Below are 17,160 nucleotides of genomic sequence, written 5' to 3'. Positions count from 1 at the left end.
GACCCGGGAGAGACGAAGGTCGAGAGCCATGATGTGGCTGGCTTCATTGTGTCAAGAAGCAGTGCAGCTTGGTCGGATCGTGTTTCGGAGGACACATGGCTCTCGACCTTCGTCTCTCCCGAGTCCGTACGGGAGTTGCAGCGATGAGACAAGACTGTAACTACCAATTGGATACCAAGTTGGGGAGAAAAAGGGGTAAAAGTAAAAAACTAAAAATGGAAAAGAAAAGTATCAATCTACGTGACATCAAAGATGGCCGACCAACTTTCTGGTAGAGAATGCAGTAATGAGTACTAAAACTATTGCCCATAATAAAGCACAGTGCGCTATGATAAACAGTATCTACAGTAGCTAACGGCTTTAATGAAGTTGCAGCTGTGTTCATATAGAAGATGTCACCATAGTCTAGAACTGTTAGGGACGTCGACTGAATAATCTGGTTTCTACTATTTAGCGAGAGGCATGACCTATTTCTATAGAAGAAACCCATTTTCATTCTTAGCTTTTTAACTAACTCATCAATATGCTTTTTAAAAGACAGCCTTTCGTCTATCCAGATGCACAGACACTGTATTTGTAAGTAGGGACACTATCAATATGAACACCATCCAAAGTACATATGCTTAAATTAAGGTATTTTTATGAACTCCAGAGAACAACATATATTTAGTTTTACCTGCATTCAACACTAATTTCAGATTTTAATTTCAATAAAGTTTTTCTTTAGTACAATGAAGGCAGACAATAGCATACACAACAGTATCATTGGCATACAAGTGCAGGTAAAACATTTGTACAGACATCAATATTGTTAATGTAAACAGTAAAAAGTACAGGACCCAGAATCGACCCCTGTGGGACACCTTTCATTATGTCCAGACCTTGTTAGTATGGACCTAGTTTTTTTTGCAGGCTTGGTGAAAGCGTGTCCAGCAGTCACCATTTATGAGTGGTTTAGGAACAAAAGCAGCATTTTGTTGAGACAGAATGATGACATTATGTCCAAGAATTCAGCCCTGACATCTTGGTCCCTCTCCTCTCTGGCTACTGACTGTGTGTTATCTGTGATCTGTTTTTTCTTTCTTTCTTTCTAACTTCCTCTCTCTTTTTCTCTTTACTCATTTGACATACTTTTTGGGGTTTGGTCTTTACATTCAAACCCTACAACCTCCTCCCAACCAATCCTTTAATCCTCTCCCTTCTCTCTCTTCCTTGCTTTTCCTGTGAATCATATCTCTTTGTCCTGCCTATCTTTGTCCTGACTATCTGTGTCCTGCCTATCTCTCCCTGCCCTTCTTTATCCCTGTCCTCTCTCTCTATTCTCTATTCTCTATTCCCTACCTACCACCTGCCCCCCCCCCGTCCCCCCCCGTCCCCCCCCCCGTCCTTCCCTGGTGTACATCCTGTATGTCCAGCCTTCTACAGCGCAGCTCCCCTCACCTCAGCAGGCATCATTCCCATCATGCAGTCTCTTTGTCCCGACGGCCAGAGGGACGAGTTTGGCTTCCTACAGTACAAGAACTCAACGTGAGTCAAACAGTCCCAGCTTTCTCTCTCTCTCTCTCTCTCTCTCTCTCTCTCTCTCTCTCTCTCTCTCTCTCTCTCTCTCTCTCTACCTCCCCCTTTTATTTCTCTCCTCTTTATGACAGGCAGCTAATAGTTTAATGCCACTAAGCACTAATGTCCTAACAGTGTTAATGTCCATAACACTTAACAGTAGGATTGGATGGCGGTCATTACCTGCAATTGTATGCATGTGATTGATTAATCTCCGTCTGCTTAGTTTTTTGATTTGCCGGCCTCTCCTAATGGGAGGGGACTGTCATTGTGTCTTTACCTAGAACTAGACCCCACACCTCTCTCAATACTCTCTCTTTTCTCTTTTCTCTCTCCTCTGTCTGCTTTCTCTCTCTCTCTCTTTCTCTCTTTCTCTCTCTCTCTCTCTCTTTCTCTCTCTCTCTCTCTCTCTCTCTCTCTCTCTCTCTCTCTCTCTCTCTCTCTGTCATCTCCCTCTCTCTCATCTGTCCTCCCTCTCTCTCTCATCTGTCCTCTCTCTCTCTCTCATCTGTCTGCTCTCTCTCTCTTTCTTTCTCTCTCTCTCTCTCTCTCTCTCTCTCTCTCTCTCTCTCTCTCTCTCTCTCTCTCTCTCACACACACATTCTCTCTCTCACACATTCTCTCTCTCTCTCTCTCTCTCTCTCTCTCTCTCTCTCTCTCTCTCTCTCTCTCTCTTTGTCCCTTCCTTTCACTCCCTCCACTCTCTTTCCACCTTTCTTTCCCTCACTCTGCTCTATTTCACCCCCCCCCCTCCCCCAGTGTCACCCAGTTGTTGGAGCGGATCCGTGAGGTGGTGTTACAGAACCACCTCTTCACAGCAGACAGGCCAGGACTGGGCCAGGAGCTGGAGTCCCTACAGCAACACCTGGAGAGCCTCAGCACATCTGCAGGGCCCTACCCACTGGACAACAATTTCAACACCAGCCAAGGTGTGTGTGTCACATTTATTTTTCAAAGGTTATGACAGTTATTTTATTTTCACGATGGCCCATAACCGTTGGTTACACGGTTACACGGTTATACAGCCCTATGTGTGTGTGTGTCTGTGTTACAGTGAACCTGTACCTCTCTAAACTACCTCTGCTCTCAATATTGAGGACACCAGCTATAGACAGATTTGGAAAACAAGCAATTTAACCTTTCAAATCAAAGGTTTGTGTTTGTCCTTTCAGGGCACGGAAATCAATAAGCTTGAGGAATTCTAGCAAGAAACAAGTGCTCTCTCTGGATAGTGATTTCCTGCAGTGTGTGTGCGTGCCACACCCAAGTGATACACATGCACAAAAAAGTTTCAGGAGGACAAAGACCTTTGGGTTGAAACGTTACACAATAAACTGCAGGAGCATTCATCCGTTTGCAGTGTTGGGGAGTAGTGAACTACATGTAGTTTAACTAGTAATTTAACTAGGTTTTGCAGTAGCTTGGTAGTAGTAGGTAGTGTTTTCAGTAGTTAATTACTTTTTTGCCATGTAGTGGTGTAGCTAACTACTGGAACTACACACTACTCTTTTTGGGTGAAGTAGGCAATCATTTCCTTTCTTTTTCATCATCCGACCCGCCTAATTCTTACTTGAAACATAGTTTTTGTGTCGAATAGGCTAAATTACACATTCTGTTAGCATATGACCCCAAAGTGATCTGCCTTGAAATGTGTAGTCTATGACATTTCAGATGTACATATGAAAATTTTTCAAAAGGTAGCTTGGATGTACTGAACTTCTTTTTCAAAGTAACTTTAGTTAAGTCAATTATATTTTTCTTAAGGGTAGCTTTAGTGTAGCTTAACTTCTTCCAGTGTGAAGTAATTGGTAGCTCGGTAAACTACATTTTCAGAGTAGCTTCCACAGAACTGTCAGTTTGTGGGTATCTATCTTAATTCCATTAGTTTATTTTTGTACCCGGCACCTACAAGTTATTGGATGTACGTACACTGCATTTGATACTGTTCTGTGCGATTTCTATTGGATAAGCACTTCCTGGAAGTCTTCATGTGTATTATCTGTGGTTGTGCTGTGTGATTCTTGCCCTGCAGGGTTCACATTAGCCAGTGTGTTGAAGAACCAGTCAGTGTTCCATCAGTTCCTGGTCAGGAATCTGTCACTCCCCAATGACACCGCCAGCCTGCTACTCTCCACTCCTGTCAACCTCAAAGAGGTCTGTGATCCTGACAGACAGACAGACAGACAGACAGACAGACAGACAGACAGACAGACAGACAGGACAGGACAGGACAGGACAGGACAGGACAGGACAGGACAGAACAGACCCACCCACCCTCCATCCCTAGTCCTCATCTGCCCCCTGGGGACTGTTTTAGTTATGGGATAATGCAGAGTTTACATTCAAATGTTGTGACATGACTGATGAACAAGGAAGTAAGAAACAATGTTAGTATAGACTGCCAAATCTGAAATATTGGGTATATTTACATTTAGATAACACCATTTTGACATCTAAATTTGAATATACACCCGTTTGCCAAGATTACAGATTTGGCAAAGACGTATTGTCATTGAGGAATGACATTGAATCATACAGTATCAATATATGGCTCGGTGCCTCCCAACTTTCCGTTTCCCTCCATCTCTGTCCCAGTCAATTGTCTAGGCCTGGCATCAGGTCCTCATCTTTATCTTCTCCAGTCAGTCACTTTCTGTCTGCCCCTCCTTGTTTCTCTTCATTATCCTGTCTTTCTGACAGCTTTCCCTATGCGAACAAACACTGACGTCCTGTCTGCCACCTGTGTGTGTGTTTGCGTGTGTGTGCACGTGCGTGTGTGTGTTTATCCTCCTGTTCTCTGAGTGTGTGGGTCCTCTCTTTCACTTGCTGAACTGCAGGTATTCAACCTGATCTTTGGCCTGTACCCCAGAACTGGAGGGGGGAGTAGTCACAGTTCTGGAAGGGAAAAAGAGACCACACACACCCCTGCAGAGAAGATCCTTCAACTGGAGGTAGGCTACTAATGGGAAATATTGAATTGAATTGATCTGAGTCGGTGTATTAGCTCAGCAGTAATCTCCTCCTATCGTCCCCTCAGGAGAAGCTGCTGGGAGTCATGCAAAGTCTGGATGGTGGACTGATCCACAAAGCTTTACGAGACCCAACCAAAGCAGCCCATCGGCAGGCCCTACTCAAACTCATGTCCCAGGCTTTAGGCCTAGCAGGAGGAGGGGCAGGCCAGAGATACGACCCTCAAGGACTGAAGGAGGTGGAGGTGCACTGCCTATCTTATCTATCCTCCTCTATCTGAATCATCCTCCTTTTCTTTCCTCCTTCCTCCTGCAATTGATACCATACATGATGATGATGCTGATGATGGTGAATTCTATTGAATGTGCTGTTGATTGTTTTTTCAAAGGGTGTTCTCCTGACTGGTGCCATGTTGGAAATGCTTACCTGTGGGGAGGATGGGCCTAGTGAGCTGAGCAAGATCCTATTGGTTCCCGAGAAGCAGCAGTCCCTGCTCCAGGCCTATCACAGCGCAGCATGTGGTGGTGGGGCGGGACAAAGGACTGAGCGCTTTGGAGAGATGAGCCAGGAGCTCCGAGAGCAGATAGACACACAGAGCCTCATTGACAAGGTACATTAGAGACAATTGCTTCATCCAAAATGGCACCCTATTCCCTATTCAGTGCTGTAATTTTGACCAGGACCCATAAAAAAAGTAGTGCACTATATAGGAAATAGGGTGCCATTTGGGACACACTCAATGGCTGCTTTGAACTGAGAATCCCTGTGGTGAGGTGCGTTTCCCTCATCAAACACACATAAATAAATACTGTGGATTTTGTATTTGGAATGGCTAACATTCTATGGCTCCTCAGTATCTATCTCAGTAACTATCTCAGTTCCCTATCTATCTCAGTATATACTACTGTATCTCAGTATCTATCGCTAATACTGTCATTATTCTCTCTCCCTTTGATTCTTCTCCACATCTGTCTCTCTCTTTCTCTTCCTCTCGCTCTCTCATACTCTCCCCCTTTCTTCTGTCTCTCCACACCTTTCGGCCTTCTCTCTCCAGCTGCGTCTAGAGCAAGCCAACTCCTCGGCCCCTCTGTCCCAGTCCCACCTGGGTGCTCTGCTGAAGGACTTGGCTGACGTGGAGAGGCTCCTCAGGGATGTAGACCTGCTGTCAGGCCTGGCTCGCCTGCTCCCCAAGGGCGCCTGTGCCGGCCACGCCCCCCCTGGGGCTCCAGCCAACACCACCACTTCCTGGTCCCTCAACGCCACCACCTGGGGGCCCAACACCACCGAGAACACCTGGGAGGAGGGTGGAGAGGAGGGGAGAGGACGAGAGAAAGAGAATGTGAAAGAAGAGAACCCTCACTCGTTTTCCACCTTTGTGCAGCTGTGGGCAGGGCTGCAGCCTATTCTGTGTGGGAACAACAGGTTTGTGTCTATGTAATAGGATCATTTCTATGCCATTGTTCTTTAACTGCAGATCCAATTGCCTGAGTGCTAGTCTGTTTATGCTATCATGCCAATTCCCTGTCACCCATGGAGTTGCTTGGGCACAAACAGATCTAGGACCAGGCTAGAGACCTACAGGGTGTGCAGGCTTATGTCCCAGCCATATAATAACACACCTGATTCAACTAATCAAGGGCTTGATGCTTTAAATTGATCAAATGCATCAGGTGTGTAGAACTGGGCTGGTGCCAGAGTAGAGAAACACAGTGCTGTACACCTATGCCGTAAAGACTGAAGTTGTTGATCCCTGTCTACTGTGTCCAGAATCATTGAGCCAGAGGCTTTAAAGCAAGGGAATATGAGCTCTCTGGGCTTTACCAGTAAAGAGCAGCGCAATCTGGGCTTACTAGTGCATCTGATGACTACAAATCCCAAGATCCTCTACTCTCCCATCGGCTCACAGGTGGACAAAGTCATTCAGAAGGCAAGTACATGACCATGTTCTTTCAAGCTCTGGCATCTGTATCGTTGTTGTGGATGTACTGTAGCATGTACACAGTGACTTGTACCTATACAGTGTACTGTAATAGAGTTATTCAGATGTCATTAGGCTACAGAGCTATGCACACGTCCTGCCCAGGCATTGTCTATATTCATTTGATAAAGTACGAGGAAAACTGGTGCTTACGTACACACGATGTGATCTATTTCCAAATGCCAAGACTAAACCGAGGATAGCCGGTGCTCCAGGTTTTTCTTTCATTTAATACGGCCTAGCTGTTGTCAGACACTTTGAGACTCACAGTGTATTGAGAAAACGTTGGGAATTCACTAGGAGCCCCATGGTCATTTGTATCCCAGCCTTACACATTAATCATGTTCTGTACATCGGTTAAGGGCAAGATGTGTAGGAAGTCAATGCGTTGCTAGATGAATCATGCTATCCTCAGTCCCCGGAGGTCTCGCTATACCACAACATATGCAGAACTGGCAATTGATTCTCTGTTTCTCTGTACATCCCACTAGTTACCACCGGCTTGTTATTGGCAGATGGTCTATAGCTAGATTTGTTATCTTAGCAAGAGGACTGGAGGAGGGAGGGATTTTAAGAAATGAACAAAACTAGAGAGGGAGGGAGAGAGGCAAAAAGTAGAGGGAATGGCCACAGAAAGGTCTCAACAGAAAAGGACAGTTGAAAGGACGTGGATAGAGTAACGAGACGCTCATGGGACTGGGATAGCTCTGCTTCAGGATGTGGCTTGCTGACACTGAGAAGCCTCAGCACCAGCAAGCTGCACGTAACATCCTGGACCAGAGCTAGGCCTGGGATAGCTTCTTCTGTGTCGGTGACCCGTGACTTTGCTTCTGTGTGAAGGCCAATGAGACATTTGCATTTGTGGGGAACGTGACTCACTACGCCCGGGTGTGGCTCAACATCTCTGCCCAGCTCAGGACTTATCTGGAGGAGGGCAAGCTGCACCACCACCTGGCCTGGATGCAGCAGGTAACACACAGCTTTTACCTCTCTTCATATACAGTAACAGACACTATTCACCTCACCTCATAAGGTAATATTGTCTGATAAATGGCATAAGATTTAACTGGCAATCTTGAAAAAATGTATTGTCCCCCACACCGTATATTAATACAGTCCATATCTTGCCTGATAAGCCCATATGTACACTGTAACATAAACACATACACACTACTGGACAATAAGCCCATGGATATGCCTACCTGTGCATTAACCCCTTATGTATTCCTCTTCCTAGTTGACCTCTGACCTACGTGGTCACCCGGAACTGCTGAATGGGACAGACAGTGATCTGCTGCGTGGTTTGCTGGAGGGCAACTACACCCTGCCCAACACCTCCACCCTGCTGGAGCAGCTGGACACCATTGACAACGCCGCCTGTGGCTGGACACACTTCATGTCCAAGGTCAGTATGAAACTTGAATGAAAAAGAATGAAACACACAAACACACACACAACAAAAAAAACACAGAGGAATAGTAAATCTAGTAGAAGTAGTCCTGGTTGGAAAGAACGCCCAAGGTCACTATCCATTACATGCTTTATAAGAGCTTTATAAGATTCTGGTGTACGGGCAGGAAGAACTGTAGACATGGGCGTTCTGACACAGGAAGAGCAGTGGAACCTGAGTACTGTATATTGATCCGAACACAGACAGCAGGCGTGCAGTAATATGAGCACTGATAATCAGCTCTGGACAAGGATGCAAAGCTCCATCCAATAGTCCCAGGATTCATCCCATATGGCACCCTATTCCCTATATAGTGCACTACTTTTGACCAGAGCCCAGGACAGGGACTATTATTACCGATGTTGCCGATATGGACGTTTCTTGTGCTCTTGGGGGTTGGCGCTGCACTGTGGCTGCCATCTGGTTGGGATCAAGACGGAAAACAATTTTCCATTGACTGCAAGGAAAATGGATCAATGAAGTATTCTTATTTTTTTCTTATTCTTCTTCTTCTTCTTGTTCCAGGTCAGTGTGGATATCTTCAAGGGTTTTCCGGATGAGGACAGCATCGTCAACTACACACTGAACCAAGCTTACCATGATAACATCTCAGTGTTTGCCAGTGAGTCCACGAACCACTGCAGTGGGCAGACTACTTGATTTAATCATAAGCAAGGATATGACAACTTTACTGTCCATTACATGATCACAAAATGGAAATGTGTCTCTGGCACTCGATTAGGCTTTACAGTAAAACACAGATCGTGGCTAACGGCCAGGCCCAGGTGGCCTGATGGATTTTACGGAAAGGGCAGTGGCTATGGCATGCAGCTAGCCTCCGATCGGAAATAGGTTTCATATTGTGAGGAAATAATGTCAAAGACATAGTGTACATAATGTCCCCCCTCCCTCTCATCCAGGTGTGATATTCCAGACCAACCTAGATGGCTCCCTGCCTCCTCATGTCCTCTATAAGATCAGACAGAACTCCAGCTTCACAGAGAAAACCAACGAGATCCGCCGGGCCTACTGGCGCCCAGGGCCCAACACGGGGGGAAAGTTCTACTTCCTCTACGGCTTTGTGTGGATCCAGGGTACGTGACCAGAATCCTCCATGTTGTCTACTGAAATGTTGTCAATTCTAGCCAACTCTAGCCAAGTTTAGCCAACTCTAGCCACGTTTAGCCAACTCTAGCCACATTTAGCCAACTCTAGCTAACTTTAGCCAACTGTAGCTAACTTTAAACAACTCTAGCCAACTTTAGCCAACTCTAGCCAAGTTTAGCCAACTCTAGCCACATTTAGCCAACTGTAGCTAACTTTAGCCAACTGTAGCTAACTTTAGCCAACTGTAGCTAACTTTAGACAACTCTAGCCAACTTTAGCCAACTCTAGCCAATTCTATCCAACTCTAGACAACTTTAGACAACTCTAGACAACTCTAGCCATTATCATCAGCATCACAGCCACAAAGCCATTAAACGGATTCTTCTCGATTTTGGCAATGAGGCACTTTATCTATTTCCCCAGAGTTAGATGAACTCGTGGATAACTTTTTTATGTCTGCGTCCAGTATGAAGGAAGTTAAAGGTAGTTTCACGAGCCAATGCTAACTAGTGTTAGCACAATGACTGGAAGTGTATGGATATCTGCTAGCATGCCAAAATCACAAGGTATCCCTTTAACCAAAGCAGAATAGATTGGCACCTCGGCTATTTCAAATGAATTAATATGAAGAAAACTGTTGGCTCTAATTAGTGTTTTATACATAATTAGAATGCTGGTATGGCATTTCCAAATGGTGTGTCGCTGGTATGTTTCTCATTCCCCTTGCTTAGTAGTGAAGAAGATGTCTCAAAACTCAAAGCTGTACTTGTTGTTTCAGCGTTATCTGCCGAAGGCAAAACTATAAATAGGCTATACTGTACATAGACTATAAATCAACTGACAAAATCAGGTTCACGGAGGACACAATTGTTATGTCAAACAAATTTTTTGCTTGTGTTTAATTAAGATAAGGGTTTATTGGGGTAAACTGCTTACCTTAGTGATCTTGAGGTGGGCACACCTGTGTGGGTACCAACGCCAAGCTGCAGATCTAGCACATTCTCCGTATGTTTTGGGGAAAACTTGATGGGCCCTGTCATCTCGTGTGTGTGTGTGTGTGCGTGCGTGCGTGCGTCCTCAGATATGATGGAGAGAGCCATCATTAACACGTTTGTGGGCCATGACGTGGTGGAGCCTGGCAACTATGTTCAGATGTTCCCTTACCCCTGCTACACAAGAGACGAGTAAGACTTGGAACTCTCTCAATATACCTCTCCTCTACTCACATTGGGTTTTTCTTATAGTTGCTCTGCCCTGGGACTGTGGCCAAAATAACCATTCATTCTGGCACTATTTCTGAGGTAATCAAATTACATTGGCCCTGCACATTTAGATAGATAGACATATAGATAGATGGATGGATGGATGGATAGATAGATGGATAGATAGTACAGAACATTATAAGTCAAAGACTGAAGTACATTTAAAATGTCAAACATAGCCTACATATTAGTACATACAGTACACACAATATCTAGGTCTAATACATAGTACAGTGCAAATTACAATACAAGATATATAAAATGCGTGTGTCTCTTCACAGTCCCCTTTTATTTATTTTTTTTAAACTGTTTTTATTGCTAGCTTGAGTTACTTGGGGTGGCAGAGAGTTCCATGTAGTCATGGCTCTATTTAATACTGTGCGTTTCCCAGCCTCGGTTCTGGACCTAGGGACTGTGAAGAGACCTCTGGTTGCATGTCTTGTGTTGTACCGATGAGTGTCCAAACTGTCGGCCAACTGCTTGAACAGACAGTTCTGTACCTTCAACACATCAATACCTCGCACAAAGACCATTAGTGATGCAGTCAATCTCTCCTCAACCTTGAGCCAGGAGAGAATGACATACGTGTTCCTGACACTTACCCTCCCGTGTACGTCTAAATGACCTATGTCCTTTGCCGCACATGACCACATAGCTGGGTAATAGTCCAGGTGCGACAAAACTAGGGCCTGTAGGACCTGTCTGGTCGACTGAGATGTCAAGAAGGCAGAGCAACGCCCTATCATGGAAGGACCTCTTCTCATTTTAGCAACCATTGAGTTTTGACCGTGAACGCTTGCTACCTAGGGTTACACCCAGCAGTTTAGTCTCCTCAACTTGCTCGACTGCCAAATGATTCAATAACAGATCTAAATGAGGTTTAGCATTGAGCGAGTGATTTCTCCTGTCTGTCGTTGGTCCATAGCTTCCTGTTTGTGATCGAGCACATGATGCCTCTGTGCATGGTGATCTCCTGGGTCTACTCTGTAGCCATGATGATCCAACACATTGTGGCGGAGAAGGAGCACCGGCTCAAAGAGGTGAGGCTGCCTGCAGCTGCCTGCTCACCTGTCTACACTAGGCTCTCGGTGTGTGTTCCAAATGGCAACCCCTTTGTAGTACAATACTTTTCAAAATTGGTACACTATATAGGGAAAAGGGTGGTATTTAGAATGCATCTCCTATCCAATGTCTGTCTGTCTGTGACATTGAAGCAGCAACACTAAAGCCATCTACTCTCTGCCTTTGTTCGGCATCCTATAGCAAGATGATGTCACTCGTATTTATTGCCTCTCTTCTGTCCCCTGCTGGAGAAATATGGGTTTCAATTAAATGTTTTTCCAAGTTGAATTCCTATGATAATATTGTATGAGTTTTTTTTTTTCATATTCAGAATATTTTGTTTCATATCTGGGGAGGGGGTGGGGGTTGAGGTCACATTCACATCCCTATGAGTGACTGTAAGAGTGTAAATAAGAGGAATAACCTCTTCTGGAAAGTAACCTGTATCCTCCCTGCCTGGCCTGTAGGTGATGAAGATGATGGGCCTGAACAACGCGGTCCACTGGGTGGCCTGGTTCATCACTGGCTTTGTCCAGTTGTCCATCTCAGTGACGGCCCTGACGGCCATCCTGAAGTACGGTCGGGTGCTCCTCCACAGCGACATCTTCATCATCTGGCTCTTCCTCTCCATCTACGCCATCGCCACCATTATGTTCTGGTAATTGGCACCACTGCTGCTCTGACGTTCGTCTAGTAAAAGCACGAGTTGACACACAGCCAAAATAGTAGGAGAAGTGCAGACGAACATAATATTATACTATAAAGAAAGTTGCACACTGCTCTTTCAACCATTAAATCATTGGGAGCATATGTGCAGCTTTCAACTTTTGTCCCAGATAGAAGTTGCCATGGCCTTAGGCACAGATATAGGATCAGTTTACCTTCCTGAAATCTTCACCGTTATCGGAGGGGAAATGTGAAACTAACAGTGTCTAGGGGCATCTGCAACTTCTGCTTTGACTGGTTTCCCTCTCTCTGTTGTTGCAATCCTCGCTGAAAGCCGTGATATCAAAGCAGCAGTGACGTCACACACATTCAGGGTGTTAGAGATGAATCTAATGAATCACTCACCATGAGTCACTATGATATTTAACGGTTGATTTGATAAAAGTTCAATCCCAGCCCCCATACCCGCAGGAGGCCTTTTGCCTTTTGGTAGGCTGTCATTGTAAATAAGAATTTGTTCTTAACTGGCTTGCCTAGTTAAATAGGTTAAATTAAATAAATAAATAAAAATACATCTCCAGGCTATTTTCCATTGGGTGAAAGTGTTTAGAAATAAGATTAGTAAATGCCAACAGTATTTCTCTCCTTTCTGTCTGTCTGTGTCCTGTCTGTGTATGTCAGTTTCCTGGTGTCAGTGATCTACTCCAAGGCCAAGCTGGCGTCAGCGTGTGGTGGGATAATCTACTTCCTCAGCTATGTCCCATACATGTACGTGGCCATCAGGGAGGAGGTGGCCCATGACAAGATCACGGCCTTCGAGAAGTGTATCGCTGTAAGATCTGGCCTTTGTTCTCCTCCCTGTCTGACTCTCTCCCTATGCTTTATTCATGACAGGGAATTTTTTTGTAAGTCATAAACTGTGCCCATGTCTACACTGTCTGGATATATTTAATGAGAGAAACATGACCCCAGGCTCATGGCTAGATTTAGTTATTTGTCTCTTTCACTGAGTCAAATGGCCTGTTTCTGAGTGTCAAAGGTGTATCAAAATGTATCAAAATGTCAAGCAAAGTAGTTTAAAGTCAGGAAGAAACCAGACTTCAAGAGTCGTGAATTGCAAAATTCTATTCTATTCTCTGACACTACCAGTCTGAATCAGTCAGCCCTTGAAAGACATTGATCTTCATACATGTCAATAGATATTAACAGGTCCATTGTCCTTATTCCCATTTTCTCCTCTCTCCAGTCTCTTATGTCGACCACAGCGTTCGGACTGGGCTCTAAGTACTTTGCCCTGTACGAGGTGGCTGGGGTTGGTATCCAGTGGCGCACCATCAACCAGTCACCTGTAGAGGGCGATGACTTCAACCTTGGCCTGTCCATGATGATGCTCATCATCGATGCTAGTGTGTATGGAGTACTCACCTGGTACATAGAGGCTGTGCACCCAGGTAAACAGTCAACATCCAATATGGATTTCCATTTTTCAAGTGTTTGGCTGCTAACTTAAATACCTCCCTTTTGTGTCCCTGTTTTGTCACTGACTGTCTGAATATGTTTATGGAAGCAACTGGGCTGAATCACAAATGGGGTTTTTCACCCATTCTCTCCTGTCCTCCAGGGATGTATGGGCTGCCTCGGCCGTGGTACTTCCCCCTGCAGAAGTCCTACTGGCTGGGCAGTGGGCGTGTGGAGACATGGGAGTGTCCTTGGGGGGGTGGGGCCAGGCTGAGTGTCATGGAGGAGGACCAGGCGTGTGCCATGGAACACCGGCGATCTGGTAGGGCCAAGCCTGACCTTGGACTTGGTTAGTGGATAGTTAGTAGAAATATTGTTGATAGGTAGTTGAACATCTACTCAACATCTATAAAGCATTGATTTGGGACTATCCAAATTAGATGTTACCAAAAAATCTAATCTCAAAATAAGGTTCTTCCCTGGTTCTGTAATAGACAGCAGCTTTATCCTCTCTCTCCCTCGCTCTCTCTCTTTCTCTCGCTCGCCGGCTCTCTCTCCCTCCAGAGGAGATGCGTGGTATTGAAGAGGAGCCCAGCCACCTGCCTCTGGTGGTTTGTATAGACAAGCTGACCAAGGTCTACAAGATGGGCAATAAGCTGGCCTTAAACAAGCTGAGCCTCAACCTCCACGAGAACCAGGTGGTGTCCTTCCTGGGACACAACGGAGCCGGCAAGACCACCACCATGTGAGAGAGAGAAATGTGTGTGTGCCCACGTGTGTGTCAGAGGGTCCCCAGTCGCTTGTGTTGACGTGTGGATTTACAGAGAGACACGGGGAGATGTGTGTTGTATGTTTTGTATGTTTTGTTTGAAGGGCTATTCATCATCTGCTTATAAACCATATTGTAGATGAACTATTTGTAAACAATTGTCATGCAATGATAAATTATAAACAGGCCATGCATGATGTTGGCTATAACATCACCATAACGTTCCCGTCATCTTTCCTTGACGTTCCCATATGATTCCCATAACATCACCGTAATGTCCACAAAATGGCCTTCAAATACAGTATAACCTATGTTTTACGTGTCCATTTCTTCCCTCTCTAACTAACCCTGTCACTAACTACCATTGGTCCTCTACTACGATCCCCAGGTCTATTCTTACAGGCCTGTTCCCGCCCACCTCTGGCTCAGCCACCATCTACGGCCATGACATCCGTACTGACATGGAGCGTATCAGGCAGAACCTGGGCATGTGTCCCCAGCACAATGTGCTCTTTGACAAGCTCAGCGTGGAGGAGCACCTGTGGTTCTACTCCAAACTCAAAGGCATGGCCGAGGAAGACATCCGCAAGGAGATGGACAAGTACGTCACGTCCCATTTGGATGGTTTAACCAAGTCAAAGACCCTAAGGTGGAAATTAAACTATCAACATGGCATTAGATTAGGATCTCACCTCTTCAAATTGAAGGGTGTCGATAGTATATAAGTACAGGTGACTGCCATTGAAGGATATGTATAGTTTGGAAACAAATTATACCCATCCACAGCCCAAAATAATGTGAATGACCATGAGTTGTGTGTATGTTGTCAGGATGATAGACGATCTCGAGTTGAATAATAAGCGTCACAGCCTGGTGCAGACTCTGTCTGGGGGAATGAAGAGGAAGCTGTCCGTGGCCATAGCGTTTGTGGGCGGCTCCCGGGCCGTCATCCTGGATGAGCCTACGGCGGGGGTGGACCCCTACGCACGCAGAGCCATCTGGGACCTCATCCTCAAGTATAAACAGGGTGAGACATGATGCGTCAAACTCACACACTAACCCTCGCACACTAACAACAGGTGATACATTATGCGTCAAACTCACACACTAACCCTCGCACACTAACACTCACAACAGGTGAGACATGGGTCAACCACACTAAGATTGTGTCTCAAATGGCACCCTGTTCCCTATTGAGTGCACTGGTTTGTCACCCTGTTCCCTATAGAGTGCACTGGTTTGTCACCCTGTTCCCTATTGAGTGCACTGGTTTGTCACCCTGTTCCCTATTGAGTGCACTGGTTTGTCACCCTCTTCCCTTTGATGTACACTGAGTGTACAAAACATTAGGAACACCAGCTCTTTCCATGACAGAGACTTACCAGGTGAAAGCTATAATCCCTTATTGATGTCACTTGTTAAATCCACTTCAATCAGTGTAGATGAAGGGGAGGAGACAGGTTAAAGAAGGATTTTTAAGCCTTGAGACAATTGTGGCATACTGTAGATTGTGTATGTGTGCCATTCAGAGGGTGAATGGGCGAGACAAAAGATTGAAGTGCTTTTGAACTGGGTATGTTAGTAGGTGCCAGGCGCACCGGTTTGAGTGTGTCAAGAACTGCAAAGTTGCTGGGGTTTTCACGCTCAACAGTTTCCCGTGTGTATCAAGAATGGTTCACCACCCAAAGGACACCCAGCCAACTTGACACAACTGTGGAACCATTGGAGTCAACATGGGCCAGCATCTCTGTGGAACGCTTTCGACAACTTGTAGAGTATGTACAGTACATGCCCCGACGACATGAGGCTGTTCTGAGGGTGTTGCTAATGTTTTGTGCACTCAGCGTATATTGAAAGAGAGACGTTTCAACTGTGTTTCTAGGTCGCACCATCCTGCTGTCCACCCACCACATGGATGAGGCTGACCTGTTAGGAGACCGCATAGCCATCATCTCCCATGGGAAACTCAAGTGCTGCGGCTCTCCACTCTTTCTCAAGAGCACCTACGGAGACGGCTACAAACTCACCCTGGTCAAGAAACAGAGTGAGAGCGGAGGTGAGTCTTTTATACAGTGGGGCAAAAGAGTATTTAGTCAGCCACCAATTGTGCAAGTTCTCCCACTTAAAAAGACAAGAGAGGTCTGTAATTTTCATCATAGGTACACTTCAACTATGACAGACAAAATGAAAAAAGAAAAATCCAAAAAATCACATTGTAGGATTTTTTATGAATTTATTTGCAAATTATGGTGGAAAATAAGTATTTGGTCAATAACAAACAAGCAAGATTTCTGGCTCTCACAGACCTGTATCTTCTTCTTTAAGAGGCTCCTCTGTCCTCCACTCGTTACCTGTATTAATGGCACCTGTTTGAACTTGTTATCAGTATAAAAGACACCTGTCCACAACCTCAAACAGTCACACTCCAAACTCCACTATGGCCAAGACCAAAGAGCTGTCAAAGGACACCAGAAACAAAATTGTAGACCTGCACCAGGCTGGGAAGACTGAATCTGCAATAGGTAAGCAGCTTGGTTTGAAGAAATCAACTGTGGAATCAATTATTAGGAAATGGAAGACATACAAGACCACTGATAATCTCCCTCGATCTGGGGCTCCACGCAAGATTTCACCCCGTGGGGTCAAAATGATCACAAGAACGGTGAGCAAAAATCCCAGAACCACACGGGGGGACCTAGTGAATGACCTGCAGAGAGCTGGGACCAAAGTAACAAAGCCTACCATCAGTAACACACTACGCCGCCAGGGACTCAAATCCTGCAGTGCCAGACGTGTCCACCTGCTTAAGCCAGTACATGTCCAGGCCCGTCTGAAGTTTGCTAGAGAGCATTTGGATGATCCAGAAGAAGATTGGGAGAAT

The 17,160-nt window shown here is 45.4% G+C and overlaps 1 protein-coding gene across 5 annotated transcripts in view; it reads left to right on the top strand.

Moving 5' to 3' along the window:
* The window catches only part of LOC129853855 (ATP-binding cassette sub-family A member 2-like), a 96,910-nt gene that overhangs the window by 61,669 nt on the left and 18,081 nt on the right, over nt 1-17,160 (top strand). For 3 of the 5 annotated variants that reach the window (XM_055920299.1, XM_055920300.1, XM_055920303.1), the window contains exons 3-24: nt 1,416-1,527; nt 2,317-2,486; nt 3,590-3,711; nt 4,395-4,508; nt 4,595-4,771; nt 4,916-5,137; nt 5,582-5,949; nt 6,295-6,454; nt 7,346-7,474; nt 7,743-7,910; nt 8,481-8,577; nt 8,876-9,049; nt 10,144-10,246; nt 11,250-11,364; nt 11,854-12,044; nt 12,734-12,884; nt 13,299-13,503; nt 13,674-13,859; nt 14,075-14,255; nt 14,668-14,880; nt 15,110-15,306; nt 16,162-16,335. In XM_055920299.1, the coding sequence (XP_055776274.1) occupies nt 1,416-1,527; nt 2,317-2,486; nt 3,590-3,711; nt 4,395-4,508; nt 4,595-4,771; nt 4,916-5,137; nt 5,582-5,949; nt 6,295-6,454; nt 7,346-7,474; nt 7,743-7,910; nt 8,481-8,577; nt 8,876-9,049; nt 10,144-10,246; nt 11,250-11,364; nt 11,854-12,044; nt 12,734-12,884; nt 13,299-13,503; nt 13,674-13,859; nt 14,075-14,255; nt 14,668-14,880; nt 15,110-15,306; nt 16,162-16,335 (3,729 nt within the window). The remainder of the gene's footprint in view (nt 1-1,415; nt 1,528-2,316; nt 2,487-3,589; nt 3,712-4,394; nt 4,509-4,594; nt 4,772-4,915; nt 5,138-5,581; nt 5,950-6,294; nt 6,455-7,345; nt 7,475-7,742; nt 7,911-8,480; nt 8,578-8,875; nt 9,050-10,143; nt 10,247-11,249; nt 11,365-11,853; nt 12,045-12,733; nt 12,885-13,298; nt 13,504-13,673; nt 13,860-14,074; nt 14,256-14,667; nt 14,881-15,109; nt 15,307-16,161; nt 16,336-17,160) is intronic. The other 2 variants (XM_055920301.1, XM_055920304.1) reach the window with 1 other exon arrangement.

Source organism: Salvelinus fontinalis, chromosome 4, assembly GCF_029448725.1.
Source record: "Salvelinus fontinalis isolate EN_2023a chromosome 4, ASM2944872v1, whole genome shotgun sequence".
Lineage (NCBI taxonomy): Eukaryota > Metazoa > Chordata > Actinopteri > Salmoniformes > Salmonidae > Salvelinus > Salvelinus fontinalis.
The sequence above is the reverse complement of the archived record's forward strand: the minus strand, read 5'-3'. Positions and strand labels throughout refer to the sequence as shown.